The 14,421-nt window shown below is 48.1% G+C and overlaps 1 protein-coding gene across 2 annotated transcripts in view; it reads left to right on the top strand.

Moving 5' to 3' along the window:
• Nucleotides 1-14,421, top strand: part of DNAI3 (dynein axonemal intermediate chain 3) — a 65,789-nt gene that overhangs the window by 10,040 nt on the left and 41,328 nt on the right. The window contains exons 1-3 of one of the 2 annotated variants that reach the window (XM_044300629.1): nt 3,423-3,467; nt 5,302-5,418; nt 7,328-7,366. In XM_044300629.1, the coding sequence (XP_044156564.1) occupies nt 5,304-5,418; nt 7,328-7,366 (154 nt within the window). In that variant the 5' untranslated portion in view covers nt 3,423-3,467; nt 5,302-5,303. Of the gene's footprint in view, nt 1-3,422; nt 3,468-5,301; nt 5,419-7,327; nt 7,367-14,421 lie in introns of those variants that run through there. The other variant, XM_044300628.1, reaches the window with a different exon arrangement.

Genomic DNA, 14,421 nt, shown 5'->3' with positions numbered 1-14,421 from the left:
TGTGAAAAGCAAACCCAGAACTGGTGTGTGTTTTATAGGGCAGCTGTAACCAACACCTCCAATCTCATCTCATTGATTGGACTCCAGTTGGCTGACACCTCACTCCAATTAGCTCTTGGAGATGTCATTAGTCTAGGGGTTCACATACTTTTTCCACCTGTACTGTGAATGTTTACATGGTGTGTTCAATAAAAACATGGTAACATTTAACTCTTTGTGTGTTATTAGGTTAAGCAGACTGTGATTGTCTATTGTTGTGACTTAGATGAAGATCAGATCACATTTTATGACCAATTTGTGCAGAAATCCATATCATTCCAAAGGGTTCACATACTTTTTCTTGCAACTGTACATGTAATGGCTCCCGGAGAACAGAAGGATCGGGCATGTTGAAGTACCACTGTCTGATCTTACCTCCCCTGACATCTGCCGGCAAGTAAAAATCAAGACTGGAGGACAAGCGGATGATTATGATGGTGTTCAGACTTTTCTAAGATGCAAGGACGCTCTATTGGCCTCCGAGAGGAGACACGTAGTTTTACATTGCAGCCGTAGAAACAAAATAGTAGAACATAATTAAAACATGTTGCTTCATTTTTCTTTTTATATTTATTTGACAATGGGAGGGGGGGGGGGGGGATAGACATAGCAGTTAAATTATCTGTGCGATATTTCCAAATTCCTGCTTCTAACAAAACTGGAGCTGGCTGGAAGACAACTGGCTGCAGAAGGAGCCGAGTGGCTGGAAGACAACTGGCTGCAGAGGGAGCCAAGTGGCTGGAAGACAACTGGCTGCATGTAGGCCATTTTCTTATCAGTTTGATAAGAATTTACCTATACTGAGTGTTTATGTGTTTATGAGCTGTCAGGGGTTCAGAGAGGAGGGCTATACAGCAAGTCATAAGGACAGCTGCCTGGCGGCTTTAGTGTAAACCAGAAAGCAATAGTCTGCAGAAACACTGAAAGTGAAGGACAATTGAAAATATATTTTTTTAGCCCAAAATGTGTAAAATGCAAAGCTAAAAAGAATTCCCTAAAGGTGTTAACAGCCTGGTGGCAGATTACTAGGATTTGCCACTAAAGTCAGATAGGTGCAGGTGCCACCTCTGGGACCCACACCTATCTTCAGAACTAGACCCCTGAAGTGAGTGGAGAGCAGCTGCGCATGCGCAGCCTCACTCCATTCATTATAATGGGAGTTCTCAAAATAGGCGCGCGCAGGCTTGGCTATTTCTGGCAGTCCCATAGAAGTGAATGAAGCGGTGGCCTCGCTTGCACGGTGCATTCTCCATTAATTTCTATGGGACATCCAAAAATAGCTGAGCGCGCTCGATTGGCTTTTTTAGGAACTCCTATAGAAATGAATGGAGATCATGCCGAGCATGCCCATTCTGGAGAAAGGTGCTGGTCCTACCTCTGAGACCCACACCTATCTGACATTGGTGGCATATCCTAGCAATATGCATTTAAAGTTCCAGATGACACAACCCTTTAAAGGGGTTATCCAAGATCTGTAATAGCCCCCCCCCTCCCCATATGCCCGGGCCCCTCTCAGAGGTTGTACTTGCCTCGATCCCCAGAATCCACGTCGCTTCTCATACCGCCGCGGCGCCTTCTCATACCGCCACGGGACAGCCAATAGCAGGCTGCAACAGGAACAAGACTCTCTATCGTCATCCGCGATTCTACGGAGGCTCGTCCCCATCACCGCCTGCTATTGGTGAGATAGATGAAATCCAGAAAGCTGCACCTGCTTCAGCAAACATAGTTTTGTTTAAATTTCATGGGATGGTTTTTATTTGGACTGAGAGGTAATATTGGCAGAGGGGCCTCCCAGTCCACACCCTTCCAGTAAAGGAAAAAAAACGGACACGGATGACATACCAGTTGTGCATCCGTTTTTTTTTTTTACAGTACCATTGACTTAAATGGGTCCGTCCTCCGTTTTCCACTGACAAGAATAGGACAGGTTATATTTTTTGGACGGAACTAGAAACACGGATCACGGACGCGGAGAAAAAACAGAGGTTTTTTTTCACAGCTCCATAGAAATGAATGGGACCTCCGCTAAACTGTGAAAAATGACGGAACGGACGCGGATGCATGCAACGGTCGTGTGCATGAGGCCTGAACAGGACATATAGGTGCTGGAACCTCACCTCACCCAGTGATGCTATAACTGGGATGATCACCTGTATTCAGGGGTGCACCACCAATGAGGCCAGGTGAGGCGATTGCCTCAGGCAGCACCAGGTAGGGGCAAGGGGGGGGGGGGGGGGCAGCAGAAGGACCATGGGCAATGAGCACTTCCATTGTGGAAACGCTCATCTCTGCATATATTCAACTGCATCTCTGTACTCAGGACTGCAATAAAGTTGAATGCTGCGACGGGGCACAGGAGCGATGTCTCCCTGGCCCACCGTTTCCTCTAATAGGCTTTAGTCCTAGTTCCTGTGGCCTATCAGAGGCCGGTGTCATCCTTATCGCGCTGCCTGAGCCGGGCTGCATAGAGCTCAGGGCACAGACTAGAAGAGGTCCGTGTCTTACACTGCATCGCTGACAGCAGAATGGAGGGAAGTATTTGAGTTTATTATTTTTATTTGGCAGCATGCTGGTGGGCCACAATGGGGTGGGGGTCATTATTTTGTAAAAGGAGAAAGCACTAGGGGGACATTGCAGCTGTAATCAGAGCATTTTTGTACTGGCACACATTATAAGGGGGCCACTGTTGGGGGCACTAAAAAGGGGTATTTTTTTGTACTGACACACGTTATAAGGGAGCATTATTTGTACTGGCATATAAAGGGGTATTTTTTATACTTAGAGCTTTTTATAGGGGAGCATTTTTGTACTGGCACACATTCAAAGGTGGCCACTATGAGGACATTTGTTCTACAGGAGGCACTAAAAGGCTTTTTGTTTTGTTTTTATTCTGGAACATCTTATAAGGGAGCATTTTATGTATTAACACACATAAGAGGGTATTTTTGTACTGCCACACATTATAGGGGAGCATTTTTGGGAACTATTTTACTGGCAAAGGAGGAATGTTACAGTTGGGGGGGGGGGGGGCACCCTGGCACCGTATAAGCTTAGCACAATTATTTTTGGAGGACACTATGTTTACGGCACTATAAGTTTCGGGGACACTATTTGCTGGGTGCAATTATTTTTTAGGGCACTGTGTGCCAATAATTAATGAAGGGGTCCTATCTGTGTGGTAATAGTGTTTTCAGGGGGACTGTTTCTGCGGTATAGTATTGGGAAGCACAGTATTAGAGGTGGCAGGATGGGGTCTTCAGAAGGTGGGAAGGAGGATGGAAAAATAGGAAACCTAAGATGTCTGTTAGTCAAACTCTGCAGAGACAAGAGATGGCTGAAAGAAGTCATCATGGCGGTCTGGTCTGAGCGGAGACAATAAAGAAAGAGAACGTCTACATCAGAGGAGACATCACCGGATGTAAGAGGTATGTGGGGCTGTATTACTCTGTATGTTTAGTAGCTCTGTATGTCATGTTTTCCAAGTATGTCTTTAATATTAGGGCTGGAGGGAAGGGTTAGGTTAAAAAATTGGCATGGGGGAGGGGCCGTCAGGCAGCAGAAAGGCTAGGTGCTCCCCTGCCTGTATTGCTGAAGTGACCTAATAAAACACTGTTAGGACTTTGAAACCCAAAGTCTGTCCTCGCCGCCCTGCTTGAGAAGGCGCTCCCTTACAGTATATACATATATATATTTCTATAGTTATACTCTTACCAGAGTGTTACCTGCTGGTTTTAACACATACCTTGGTATCAACACATTGTGGAGCCTGGAAGCGATGGGTGACAATACACGTGGAATCTGTAATGATGGACATGTGGTCGTCACTCAACTTTCCCAATAATGTGTGTTATATTTTATATATATTTTGTATTATTACTGTTCTCCATTTGACTGTAATGAGGCAGCTTTGTGGATGAGTTGTCTGGAGTTGTATATTTTCTCTCGTCGTCTTCTGAGCAGATGTAAAGCTGAGAAGTATTTTCCATCTTAAGTCTCTGGTTGGTCACCTAATAGCTGTGAGTCAGCGCTCGGTCACAGTCCCATGAGTGTCCGTGTTCAGCGCCAGCCATGGTCACCCTATGTCCTACTTCTGCTTGTAGACGAGCCTCTCGCTGTATACAGGATGTACGTTATGTTCCTCTCGTTATTGGGCTATTTTAATATTGTAGACTACAAATCACTTCAGATTGTGTCCTTCATAGAAAGAAGATCTTTGAGAAGGTCTGACCACCGCCGTTAATTTATTCAGTATATTAACATTCAATGGGCTGATTTTAGTTTTTCCAGAAACGGCGCCCTCTTATCTACCTATCCACAGCATAGGTGATGTGTCTGATTGGGCGGTGGACCCACAGCTTGGACCCCGTGGGTCACTTGTCCACTCTTTGTTCCATTCAAACAAGGGATCCGTTCTCAAGTGAATGGACCTGAGCTGCAGTACCAAGCACAGACACTATGGATGGATGGCGCTGTGCTTGGTAATCTGTGAGGAGGCTGCCGCGCCCTCAAACAGCTGATCGCCAGGGGTTCTGGGAGTCGCATCCCTGCAGATCTCATATTGATGACCTATCCTGAGGATGAAAATTCTGGAGAACCCCGCAGCCATAGATATCTGTGGGGCCATGGTGTACCTCCGCATGCTTCTGATACATTAGAGGAGTCACGCCATGTTCCATCGGATGACATATTAGGGAGGTGACCTCATAGGGGCAGATCTATCAAAACGGTGAAAATTAAAATTGACCAGTTGACCAATCACGGCGCCGCTTTCATTTTTACAAAGCAGCTTATGTTATGAAAGCTGAGCTCTGATTTGCTGTAGACAAGGACAGTTTTACTTTTAGATATGGTTTGATAAATCACCCCCAGTAGTTTATAGAACTGAATATCTAGGGTCATACGCACTCACAGAGGGACTGCGGCCCGACTGTACGGCGCCACAGGGACTGCGAGAGCTGCTATCACTAATGACAGAGCCCTGATTATGAGCCACGAGGCAGACATTCTCCTGACTGTGTGTGACTGGTAATCACAGGGTCCGGCATGTTTACCAGGAATCTAGTAGTGAGTCAGGCGGCGACCTGCGGACGCCCCAGAAATGTACAAAATCTAAATGTGAATGGTGATAGCGTTCCCCACCAAATCACTGGTACACGTCCCGGAATCCTCTTCCGTCAAAAGTGAATCTTTTCCGTTTTCATTTCTTATTATATCTTATTATATCTGTGTATTTCTCATGTTGCTTTATGTGTTTTGCAGACATGTCTACAAGAGATTCATCCAGATCTCCTTCTCGAGCTTCCAGGGCATCTTCTCGAGGGTCAAAGGGTAAAGACAAGAAGACGGGGAGCCCAAAAAAGAAGGCGAAACACTCAGGTGACTCTCCAGACGAGACTGCCGGGTCTGGTACATGAGAGTCAGTATTTTTGGTCCGCATCCGATACGCATTTTTTCTTTGCACATCAAAGGTGGATCCATTCATGTCAATGGGGCCGCAAAAAATGCGGACATTTCACCGTGTGCTGTCCGCATCCCTATGTCCGTGCTGTCATCCCACAAAAAAGCTAGAACGTGTCCTATTCTTGTTTTGCAGACAAGGATAGGACATTTCTATCGAAAGGGAAAAGAAAATGGTGGCACGAACTCGGGGCGGAATCAGTGTTTTGTGTATCTACGGTTTGCGGACTGCATGGGGCCTCATGTCTCAGATTCTACGTAAGACACTGGCTGTGATGAGCCTCCGTGTAGTACGCAGTCTGACCACATGGTGGCGATGTCTATCTAGATTCATGTAAATTACACATAATATGACGCTGCTCTGTGTGTAGTACAAGGTGAATAAAAGTAAGTATAGATCTATAGATAAGTCTCACTAATATTCTGCAAGCAGAGCTACCATTGCTGCCCTATTATCTGGTCTTATTACTGTTTGTACCACTTAAAGGGCATCTGTCAGCAGTTTTGTACCTATGACACTAGCTGACCTGTTACATGTGCGATTGGCAGCTGAAGGCATCTGTGTTGGTCCCATGTTCATATGTGTCCCGCATTGCTGAGAAAAATGATGTTTTAATATATGCAAATGAGCCTCTAGGAGCAACGGGGGTGTTGTTGTTAATCCTAGAGGCTCAGCTCTCTCTGTAATTACTGCACCCTCTCCAATTAGGTTGACAGGGCCGGGAATGATGGTGTTTACACTGCCTGGTCCTGTCCATCAAAGTGCAGAGGATGCGGCAGTTGCAGACACAGCTGAGCCTCTAGGTGTAATGGTAACGCCCCCATTGCTCCTAGAGGCTCATTTGCATATATTAAAACCTCATTCTTCTCAGCAATGTGGCCACATATGAACATGGGACCAACACTGATGTCTTCAGCGCACAAGTAACAGGTCAGCCAGTGTCATAGGTGCAGGAGAGGACTCCCCTTCATAACGGAAACGGAACAGATCGGTTTTGCAGGCCACAGACTTCTATTATGACGGAATGAATATCGGAATGGCTCTAAAGGCATTCCGTTATGCATTCCGTCATAGAATTGCGTTGTGGTCCGTGGTAACGGAATCCATAACGCAATTCACGTTTTACCAGTAAACGAAGCGTGAACGAATTTCAAAACATGAAATTCGCTCCTCTCTAGTTGCGGGTAGTCTGACTGCCGCCAATCCTGAGGATAGGTCGTCAGTAATGAAATCCCGGAAAATGCCTTTAAGGACAGATGCTAATTCTCTTTTCAAATCAAATCTGCACATAAATCCGCAATGAAACATTATCCGTATTTGGATGCGGATGATATTGCGGATCTGCAAGTAAACCATTCCGTTAGATGCAGCTTTTAGAACTCCATTGGCTTCAGTGGAAAAAAATCTGCTGCAAATCTGCACACATCCCGCAGGACACTGAACATGCCACAGATTTAAAAATGTAATTTGCGCTAAAAACACCTGCAGCGTGTACACAGCGTGAGCGAAAGTCTATTGAATGCTGCGCTGTAATTTCGTGCAAATTCCACCCTGAAAATCCACAGGAAATTCACGATGTGTGAACTCAGCCCTAGGGTCTGCTGACATTTCATTTCTATGCAGCGACTGTACTATTTCCGTGCGCTGGGCCGGTATTTGTTGGCATCCTTTTTTCTGTATAAGTGTAGTCTGCTGTGCTTTCCTATACAGGGTACAGGGGCGGTACAGTAAAAAGCATGAGTACAGAGCGGCAGTACTACTTACATGGTCTACTCAGGTTATTGATATAATGAATGGTCTGATCGGTGCTTTTCTTATTATTTTTAGCTAAAAAGCATGAAGACTCGGCAGCGTCCACCAGCTCAGGCAAGTCGTCCTCTATGAATAGTTTTTGTATTCTTCTAGAAATACCAAAATCTGGAGCATCTCTTCTTAGAACTTTGCATTGTGCCAGTCGCACCCTACTGAAAAGAGAAACCGTTACACCTAGCTCCCAATGTATTCATATACTTCCAGGAGGAATAGCAGAGGAAAAGCACAACCCAGAGTACTGGGGAATACAAGTATGGACAATGGTTCTTTCAGCCCTTTTGAACGTGCTAAACTGCTAACAGCAGTAGGTAGGGGCTGGGGAGAGCAGTACAAACATACGTTTTGTGGATATTTTATCATCAGGAGAAGTGCAAATATGAACTTTTATTCTGCCTGATTCTATTCCTGCAAGTGCCTAGGAGGCGGAGCTTCAGTGTGAAGTGCATAGAGCCGCCTCTTGGTGACAGCGGTAGTGATCTCTTGGTTGGATGCCACAGCTGTTACTCAGAGCGGAGGGGAGGGGCTATGAAGCGGACAAATCGCAATACTCCTGACAACTAAACAAAGGTATGTCTGTACTGCTGTCCGCAGCTCCCACCTAGTGCTGTCAGCAGTCTAGCATGGTCAAAACTGCTGAAAGGCAACCTTTAAAGGGGTTGTCCTATCGTGGACATTGGGGAAATATCGCTAGGATATGCTTCTGGGACCCGCACCGATCCTTAGAACGGAGCTGGAAAGTGCAGGAGGGTGCACCGCACATGCACGGACGTCCTCCATTCATTTCTATGGGACTGCAGAAAATAGCTGAGCAGTGCGCTCGGACTATTTTCGGAAGTCCCATTGAACTTAATGGGAAGCACACTGCGCAAGCGCGGCCACTGCTCTATTCACTTCTATGGGGCTTATGGAAATGACCAAGCCAGCGCTCGGCTATTTTTGCGCTCCCATAGATATAAACAGAGCGTATATGCGCCCTCCTGCAACTTCCGGTCCCAGAGGCATATCCTTGAGAAATGTCTACAATGTCCACGGGACAATTTCTCTCTGGATACAAGCTGTACAAGTCAGATTAGAAGGGACGTCACACTGAAGCAGTTCTGATCACATCAAATGTTCAAAGAGGACCCGTCACTTTTCCTGATGTGTCTGTTTTAGTAAATAATTGTATTCCAAATAATGGCGCCATTGCTCAATTATTCCTCCTAGAAGTTTGTGAAGAAAGGTCCATGTGGGTGTTACCAGTTGGGGGTGTGCAGGGGCAATCAGTGCTGCCACCGTGAGACTTTGCAGAGACAGCCTCCCACAGAGAACAGTGTAACACCCACCTACCTAACTACCTTTATTCATAAACTTACAGCAGGAATACCCGCACACCGTACACCGGGTCCTCTGAGTGTGAGGCCTTATTCCTGGCCCTCCATGATGCTTTGCAGTGGTACCACCTGGGGAGGAGTATGTCTTCCTTCACAAGTGACAAATGATGGGGATTTTCATAATGCTTTTGACAGTGGAATTTGGCGCAGGTTCCACGCCAGAAGGATGCGGCGGTCGCTCTGGATGCACCTTCCGTTGTTTTCAGTGGGAGACCGCACTGCTGTTCGTGTTCTTACTTTGTGCAGGTGCAAGCAGCAGCTTATGGAAACCAATAGGAGGCGGATTCTGCGTGACCGGCGGCAGCTTGGTGCAGAACCTCGCGCCAAACTCCACTGTCAAAATCCACTATTTGAACAGCCCCTTACGGTCACCTGAGTGTAATTTTTGTCATAATTTTCTTTAAAAAGTGAGGAAGAACATGGAACGCACAGAAAGTGGATCTAGTCGCATACTCGCCTACATATTCAGACATACTTCAAAGAAGGCCTGCCAGAATAAAGGCCTTTTAATGTATAGAATAAAAGTATGCTTTGAAGTCACAGCCTTAAAGCCTGAGGCTGCACTACTGAGGGATTCTGATAACATCATGTCCACTTTCGGTCGACTATAATGTCATGGATGTACAACTTCGGTGCATCTTTCCTGGAATGAACAGTGGTGGTTAAGGGTCCATTCACAGGTCCGTATGTGTTTTGTGGATCCGCAAAACACGGACATTGGCAATGTGCGTTCCACGTTTTGCAGACCGCACATCGCCGGCACGCTCATAGAAAAAAGCCTTTTCTTGTCCACAATTGCGGACAAGAATAGGCCATGTTCTATTTTTTTTTGTGTGGATCCGCAAATGCGGATGCGGACAGCACATTCCGGCCCTATTGAAAATGAATGGGTCCGCACCTGTTCCACAAAATTGCGGAACGGATGCGGACCCATTTTGCAGACGTGTGAATGGACCCTAAAGGGGTTGTACCACCATCAAAAAAATCACCTACAGGGACTCTTACTGATCATGAGAACAGGGTGTCGAAGTGAATGGAGCCCATGTACGTTGCTGCTGCTGCTGATAGTCAAGTGTTGTACATGGCTCTCTCCGGGAGGCCCCTTGAGAATGAATGGAGTGGCAGAACACGTGCCCGACCACTACTACACTCATATAGGGAGGAACAATATCCCCATTCTCATAAATCTGCGGGGTCCCTGTGGCTGAATCTTCACTGATCGGACACTTATCCCCTTCAAGACCCCAGATCCCCTATCATCTCCCTGAACACATTCAGACCCATTAAATTTGTTCAGACTGCAGAGCAAACCTTTTGAATTAATTCAGGCCTTAGAAGATAAAAATATATAATTTCAGACCTCCATGGGACTCGTCGCTTCCTTGTGCTGCCACATACAACGTCCCAATGCCGGACTGTATGTGGAGAGGTGCTGGATGAAGAGAATGTCCCACATCCAATAGTCAGGAATTCAAAGCACTCCCCAAAATAATGCCCATAACTTTTAATTGTATAGTCAGCTCTCTCCCTATTACAGCTTGGGGATGGGGCCTTTCTGCTGCAGCTCTCTCCCTATCACAGCTTGGGGATGGGGCCTTTCTGCTGCAGCTCTCTCCCTATCACAGCGCAGGGTGTGTGTGTGCTTTCTGCTGCAGCTCTCTCCCTATCGCAGCTCAGGGTGTGTGTGCTTTCTGCTGCAGCTCTCTCCCTATTACAGCGCAGGGTGTGTGTGCTTTCTGCTGCAGCTCTCTCCTTTTCACAGCGCAGGGTGTGTGTGCTTTCTGCTGCAGCTCTCTCCCTATCGCAGCGCAGGGTGTGTGTGCTTTCTGCTGCAGCTCTCTCCCTATCACAGCGCAGGGTGTGTGTGCTTTCTGCGGCAGCCCTCTCCCTATCACAGCGCAGGGTGTGTGTGCTTTCTGCTGCAGCTCTCTCCCTTTCGCAGCGCAGGGTGTGTGTGCTTTCTGCTGCAGCTCTCTCCCTATCACAGCGCAGGGTGTGTGTGCTTTCTGCTGCAGCTCTCTCCCTATCACAGCGCAGAGTGTGTGTGTGTGCTTTCTGCTGCAGCTCTCTCCCTTTCGCAGCGCAGGGTGTGTGTGCTTTCTGCTGCAGCCCTCTCCCTATCACAGCACAGGGTGTGTGTGCTTTCTGCTGCAGCTCTCTCCCTATCACAGCGCAGGGTGTGTGTGCTTTCTGCTGCAGCTCTCTCCCTTTCGCAGCGCAGGGTGTGTGTGCTTTCTGCTGCAGCTCTCTCCCTATCACAGCTTGGGGATGGGGCCTTTCTGCTGCAGCTCTCTCCCTATCACAGCGCAGGGTGTGTGTGTGCTTTCTGCTGCAGCACTCTCCCTATCACAGCGCAGGGTGTGTGTGCTTTCTGCTGCAGCTCTCTCCCTATCGCAGCTCAGGGTGTGTGTGCTTTCTGCTGCAGCTCTCTCCTTTTCACAGCGCAGAGTGTGTGTGCTTTCTGCTGCAGCTCTCTCCTTTTCACAGCGCAGGGTGTGTGTGCTTTCTGCTGCAGCTCTCTCCCTTTCGCAGCGCAGGGTGTGTGTGCTTTCTGCTGCAGCTCTCTCCCTATCACAGCGCAGGGTGTGTGTGCTTTCTGCTGCAGTTCTCTCCCTATCGCAGCGCACGGTGTGTGTGCTTTCTGCTGCAGCTCTCTCCTTTTCACAGCGCAGAGTGTGTGTGCTTTCTGCTGCAGCTCTCTCCTTTTCACAGCGCAGGGTGTGTGTGCTTTCTGCTGCAGCTCTCTCCTTTTCACAGCGCAGAGTGTGTGTGCTTTCTGCTGCAGCTCTCTCCTTTTCACAGCGCAGAGTGTGTGCTTTCTGCTGCAGCTCTCTCCCTATAACAGCGCAGCGTGTGTGTGCTTTCTGATGCAGCTCTCTTCTTTTCACAGCGCAGGGTGTGTGTGCTTTCTGCTGCAGCCCTCTCCCTATCACAGCACAGGGTGTGTGTGCTTTCTGCTGCAGCTCTCTCCCTATCACAGCGCAGGGTGTGTGTGCTTTCTGCTGCAGCCCTCTCCCTATCACAGCGCAGGGTGTGTGTGCTTTCTGCTGCAGCTCTCTCCCTTTCACAGCGCAGGGTGTGTGTGCTTTCTGCTGCAGCTCTCTCCTTTTCACAGCGCAGAGTGTGTGTGCTTTCTGCTGCAGCTCTCTCCTTTTCACAGCGCAGAGTGTGTGCTTTCTGCTGCAGCTCTCTCCTTTTCACAGCGCAGAGTGTGTGTGCTTTCTGCTGCAGCTCTCTCCTTTTCACAGCGCAGAGTGTGTGCTTTCTGCTGCAGCTCTCTCCCTATTACAGCGCAGCGTGTGTGTGCTTTCTGATGCAGCTCTCTTCTTTTCACAGCGCAGGGTGTGTGTGCTTTCTGCTGCAGCTCTCTCCCTATTACAGCGCAGGGTGTGTGTGCTTTCTGCTGCAGCTCTCTCCTTTTCACAGCGCAGGGTGTGTGTGCTTTCTGCTGCAGCTCTCTCCCTATTACAGCGCAGGGTGTGTGTGCTTTCTGCTGCAGCCCTCTCCCTATTACAGCGCAGGGTGTGTGTGCTTTCTGCTGCAGCTCTCTCCTTTTCACAGCGCAGGGTGTGTGTGCTTTCTGCTGCAGCTCTCTCCCTATTACAGCGCAGGGTGTGTGTGCTTTCTGCTGCAGCTCTCTCCTTTTCACAGCGCAGGGTGTGTGTGCTTTCTGCTGCAGCTCTCTCCCTATTACAGCGCAGGGTGTGTGTGCTTTCTGCTGCAGCCCTCTCCCTATTACAGCGCAGGGTGTGTGTGCTTTCTGCTGCAGCTCTCTCCTTTTCACAGCGCAGGGTGTGTGTGCTTTCTGCTGCAGCTCTCTTCCTATCACAGCGCAGGGTGTGTGTGCTTTCTGCTGCAGCTCTCTCCCTATCGCAGCACAGAGTGTGTGTGCTTTCTGCTGCAGCTCTTTCCTTTTCACAGCGCAGGGTGTGTGTGCTTTCTGCTGCAGCCCTCTCCCTATCGCAGCGCAGGGTGTGTGTGCTTTCTGCTGCAGCTCTCTCCCTATCACAGCGCAGGGTGTGTGTGCTTTCTGCTGCAGCTCTCTCCTTTTCACAGCTCAGGGGGCATGTCCTTTCTGTGGCGGCTCTCTCCCTATCACTTCTCAGGGAGTGTGTCCTCTCTCCCACTCACAGCCCAGGTGGATTATCCTTTTGGTGGCAGCTCTCTATCACAGCTCAGGGAATGTGTCCTTTATGTTGCAGCTCTCTCCCTGTACCTTTCACTGCTTCTAACAGTAGATGCAGCTGGCGGCTGTCGAAAGATGGAACTGAGCATGTGCGACCACCTCAGCAATGTTACTGAGGTGGACAGAGAAATAAAGAAAAGATAAAACAGCAGGTGGCGCTATACAGATGCATTTTATTTAATAGCTCAGTGGCTACACTAGATTTTTTATTACATGCAGTTACAAAAGTATTCAGATCCAGGTGCTGGTTTGAAAAATTTAGAATACTTTTCGGTAGGACAACCCCTTTAAGTAGGCAGAATACAGTTCAAATGAATCCTTTGAGAGATGTGATATATTTATAAGTCTTCTGGACCTTATTCTCACTCTCACGACGCTGCGGGAAAGATCGGTGGAGACCGGTCTCTACTACCAGCAGCTTATAGATCTGTAGTGAATTAAAGGGATCATGTGTCTGATGACCACCATATGGGCTTCATAAAGGTGGTGGTGGTTCATGACACCGCTCTTTAAGTTCCCCGAGCCCCTTCTGACATCTGAAGTTGTAGCCAACTCTTCCTCTGACCATCAGCACCTCCGAAAGATCTACATCGATGGAGTTCAGTTTGGCGGTTTTCTGAAAGTAAAACGGTCAATGTTCATATTACTAGGAAGCTCCTTTAAACCCAATCCCTGTGAGATGCCCTCAGCCTGTCAGAAGGAGCCTGGCAGCTTCTCTTCAATTAACCCCCGGTCTTTGTAGTACCCAATCTCCTAGGATCTGGTTCCTATGGCCGATGGGACAGTTCGTGTACATTCAGATCCTATTTCTCAGAAGTCATTAAAATCCCACATCAGACATTCCCATATAGAAGACAATAGAGATGTTTGTATGGCGCATAGAAGCCGGCAGCGAGATGAACCTTCTCATTACTCTGCGTCGCCCAGAGCCGGGCTTCAAACAAGATACCGTGATAACACCATATCAAACATCATGTGTAGGGGCCAGAGGGGGGTCTGTAAAAATGACTTCATTCATCCGTGACCCTACACCGACTGCCAACACACTTCAGATGAGCCGTCTGCTCTTCCCTGTACCCAGATACAGGGGGTACGGATCACCTTTCAGCTTCGCCTTCAGTCTTTGCCTCGGGTGAGATGACTTCATGCAGAGGCTTTAAGTAAAAGCCTGTATTACACCAGCTGATTCTCTGCCAGATGATCGCTAACGAGCATTCGTAGTAACGTTCGTTAGCGATCAACTGGCAGTTTAATACTGACGCTGATTACCCAATGAACGAGCAAGCACTGCAAAAAGATTACGATTTGCTGGTGGCAGATCATGGCGGCAAATAACCAGACAGCATGGGGACGAGCAGTGGCATTACAATCGCTCCTCCCCATACTGTGGAGGAGATCGCTGCATGTAATAGCAAGCAGGCGATTGCCAGGAGGGAATGCCTCCTTCTCGACAATCGCCTGCAGAATCTGCAATCTGTCCATCTATATGTGACGCCGATCACCCGATGAATGAGCGAAACACTCATTCGTCAGGTGATCCTGTAGTTCAT

The sequence above is a fragment of the Bufo gargarizans genome, chromosome 7 (genome assembly GCF_014858855.1).
Source record: "Bufo gargarizans isolate SCDJY-AF-19 chromosome 7, ASM1485885v1, whole genome shotgun sequence".
NCBI lineage: Eukaryota > Metazoa > Chordata > Amphibia > Anura > Bufonidae > Bufo > Bufo gargarizans.
The sequence above is the reverse complement of the archived record's forward strand: the minus strand, read 5'-3'. Positions and strand labels throughout refer to the sequence as shown.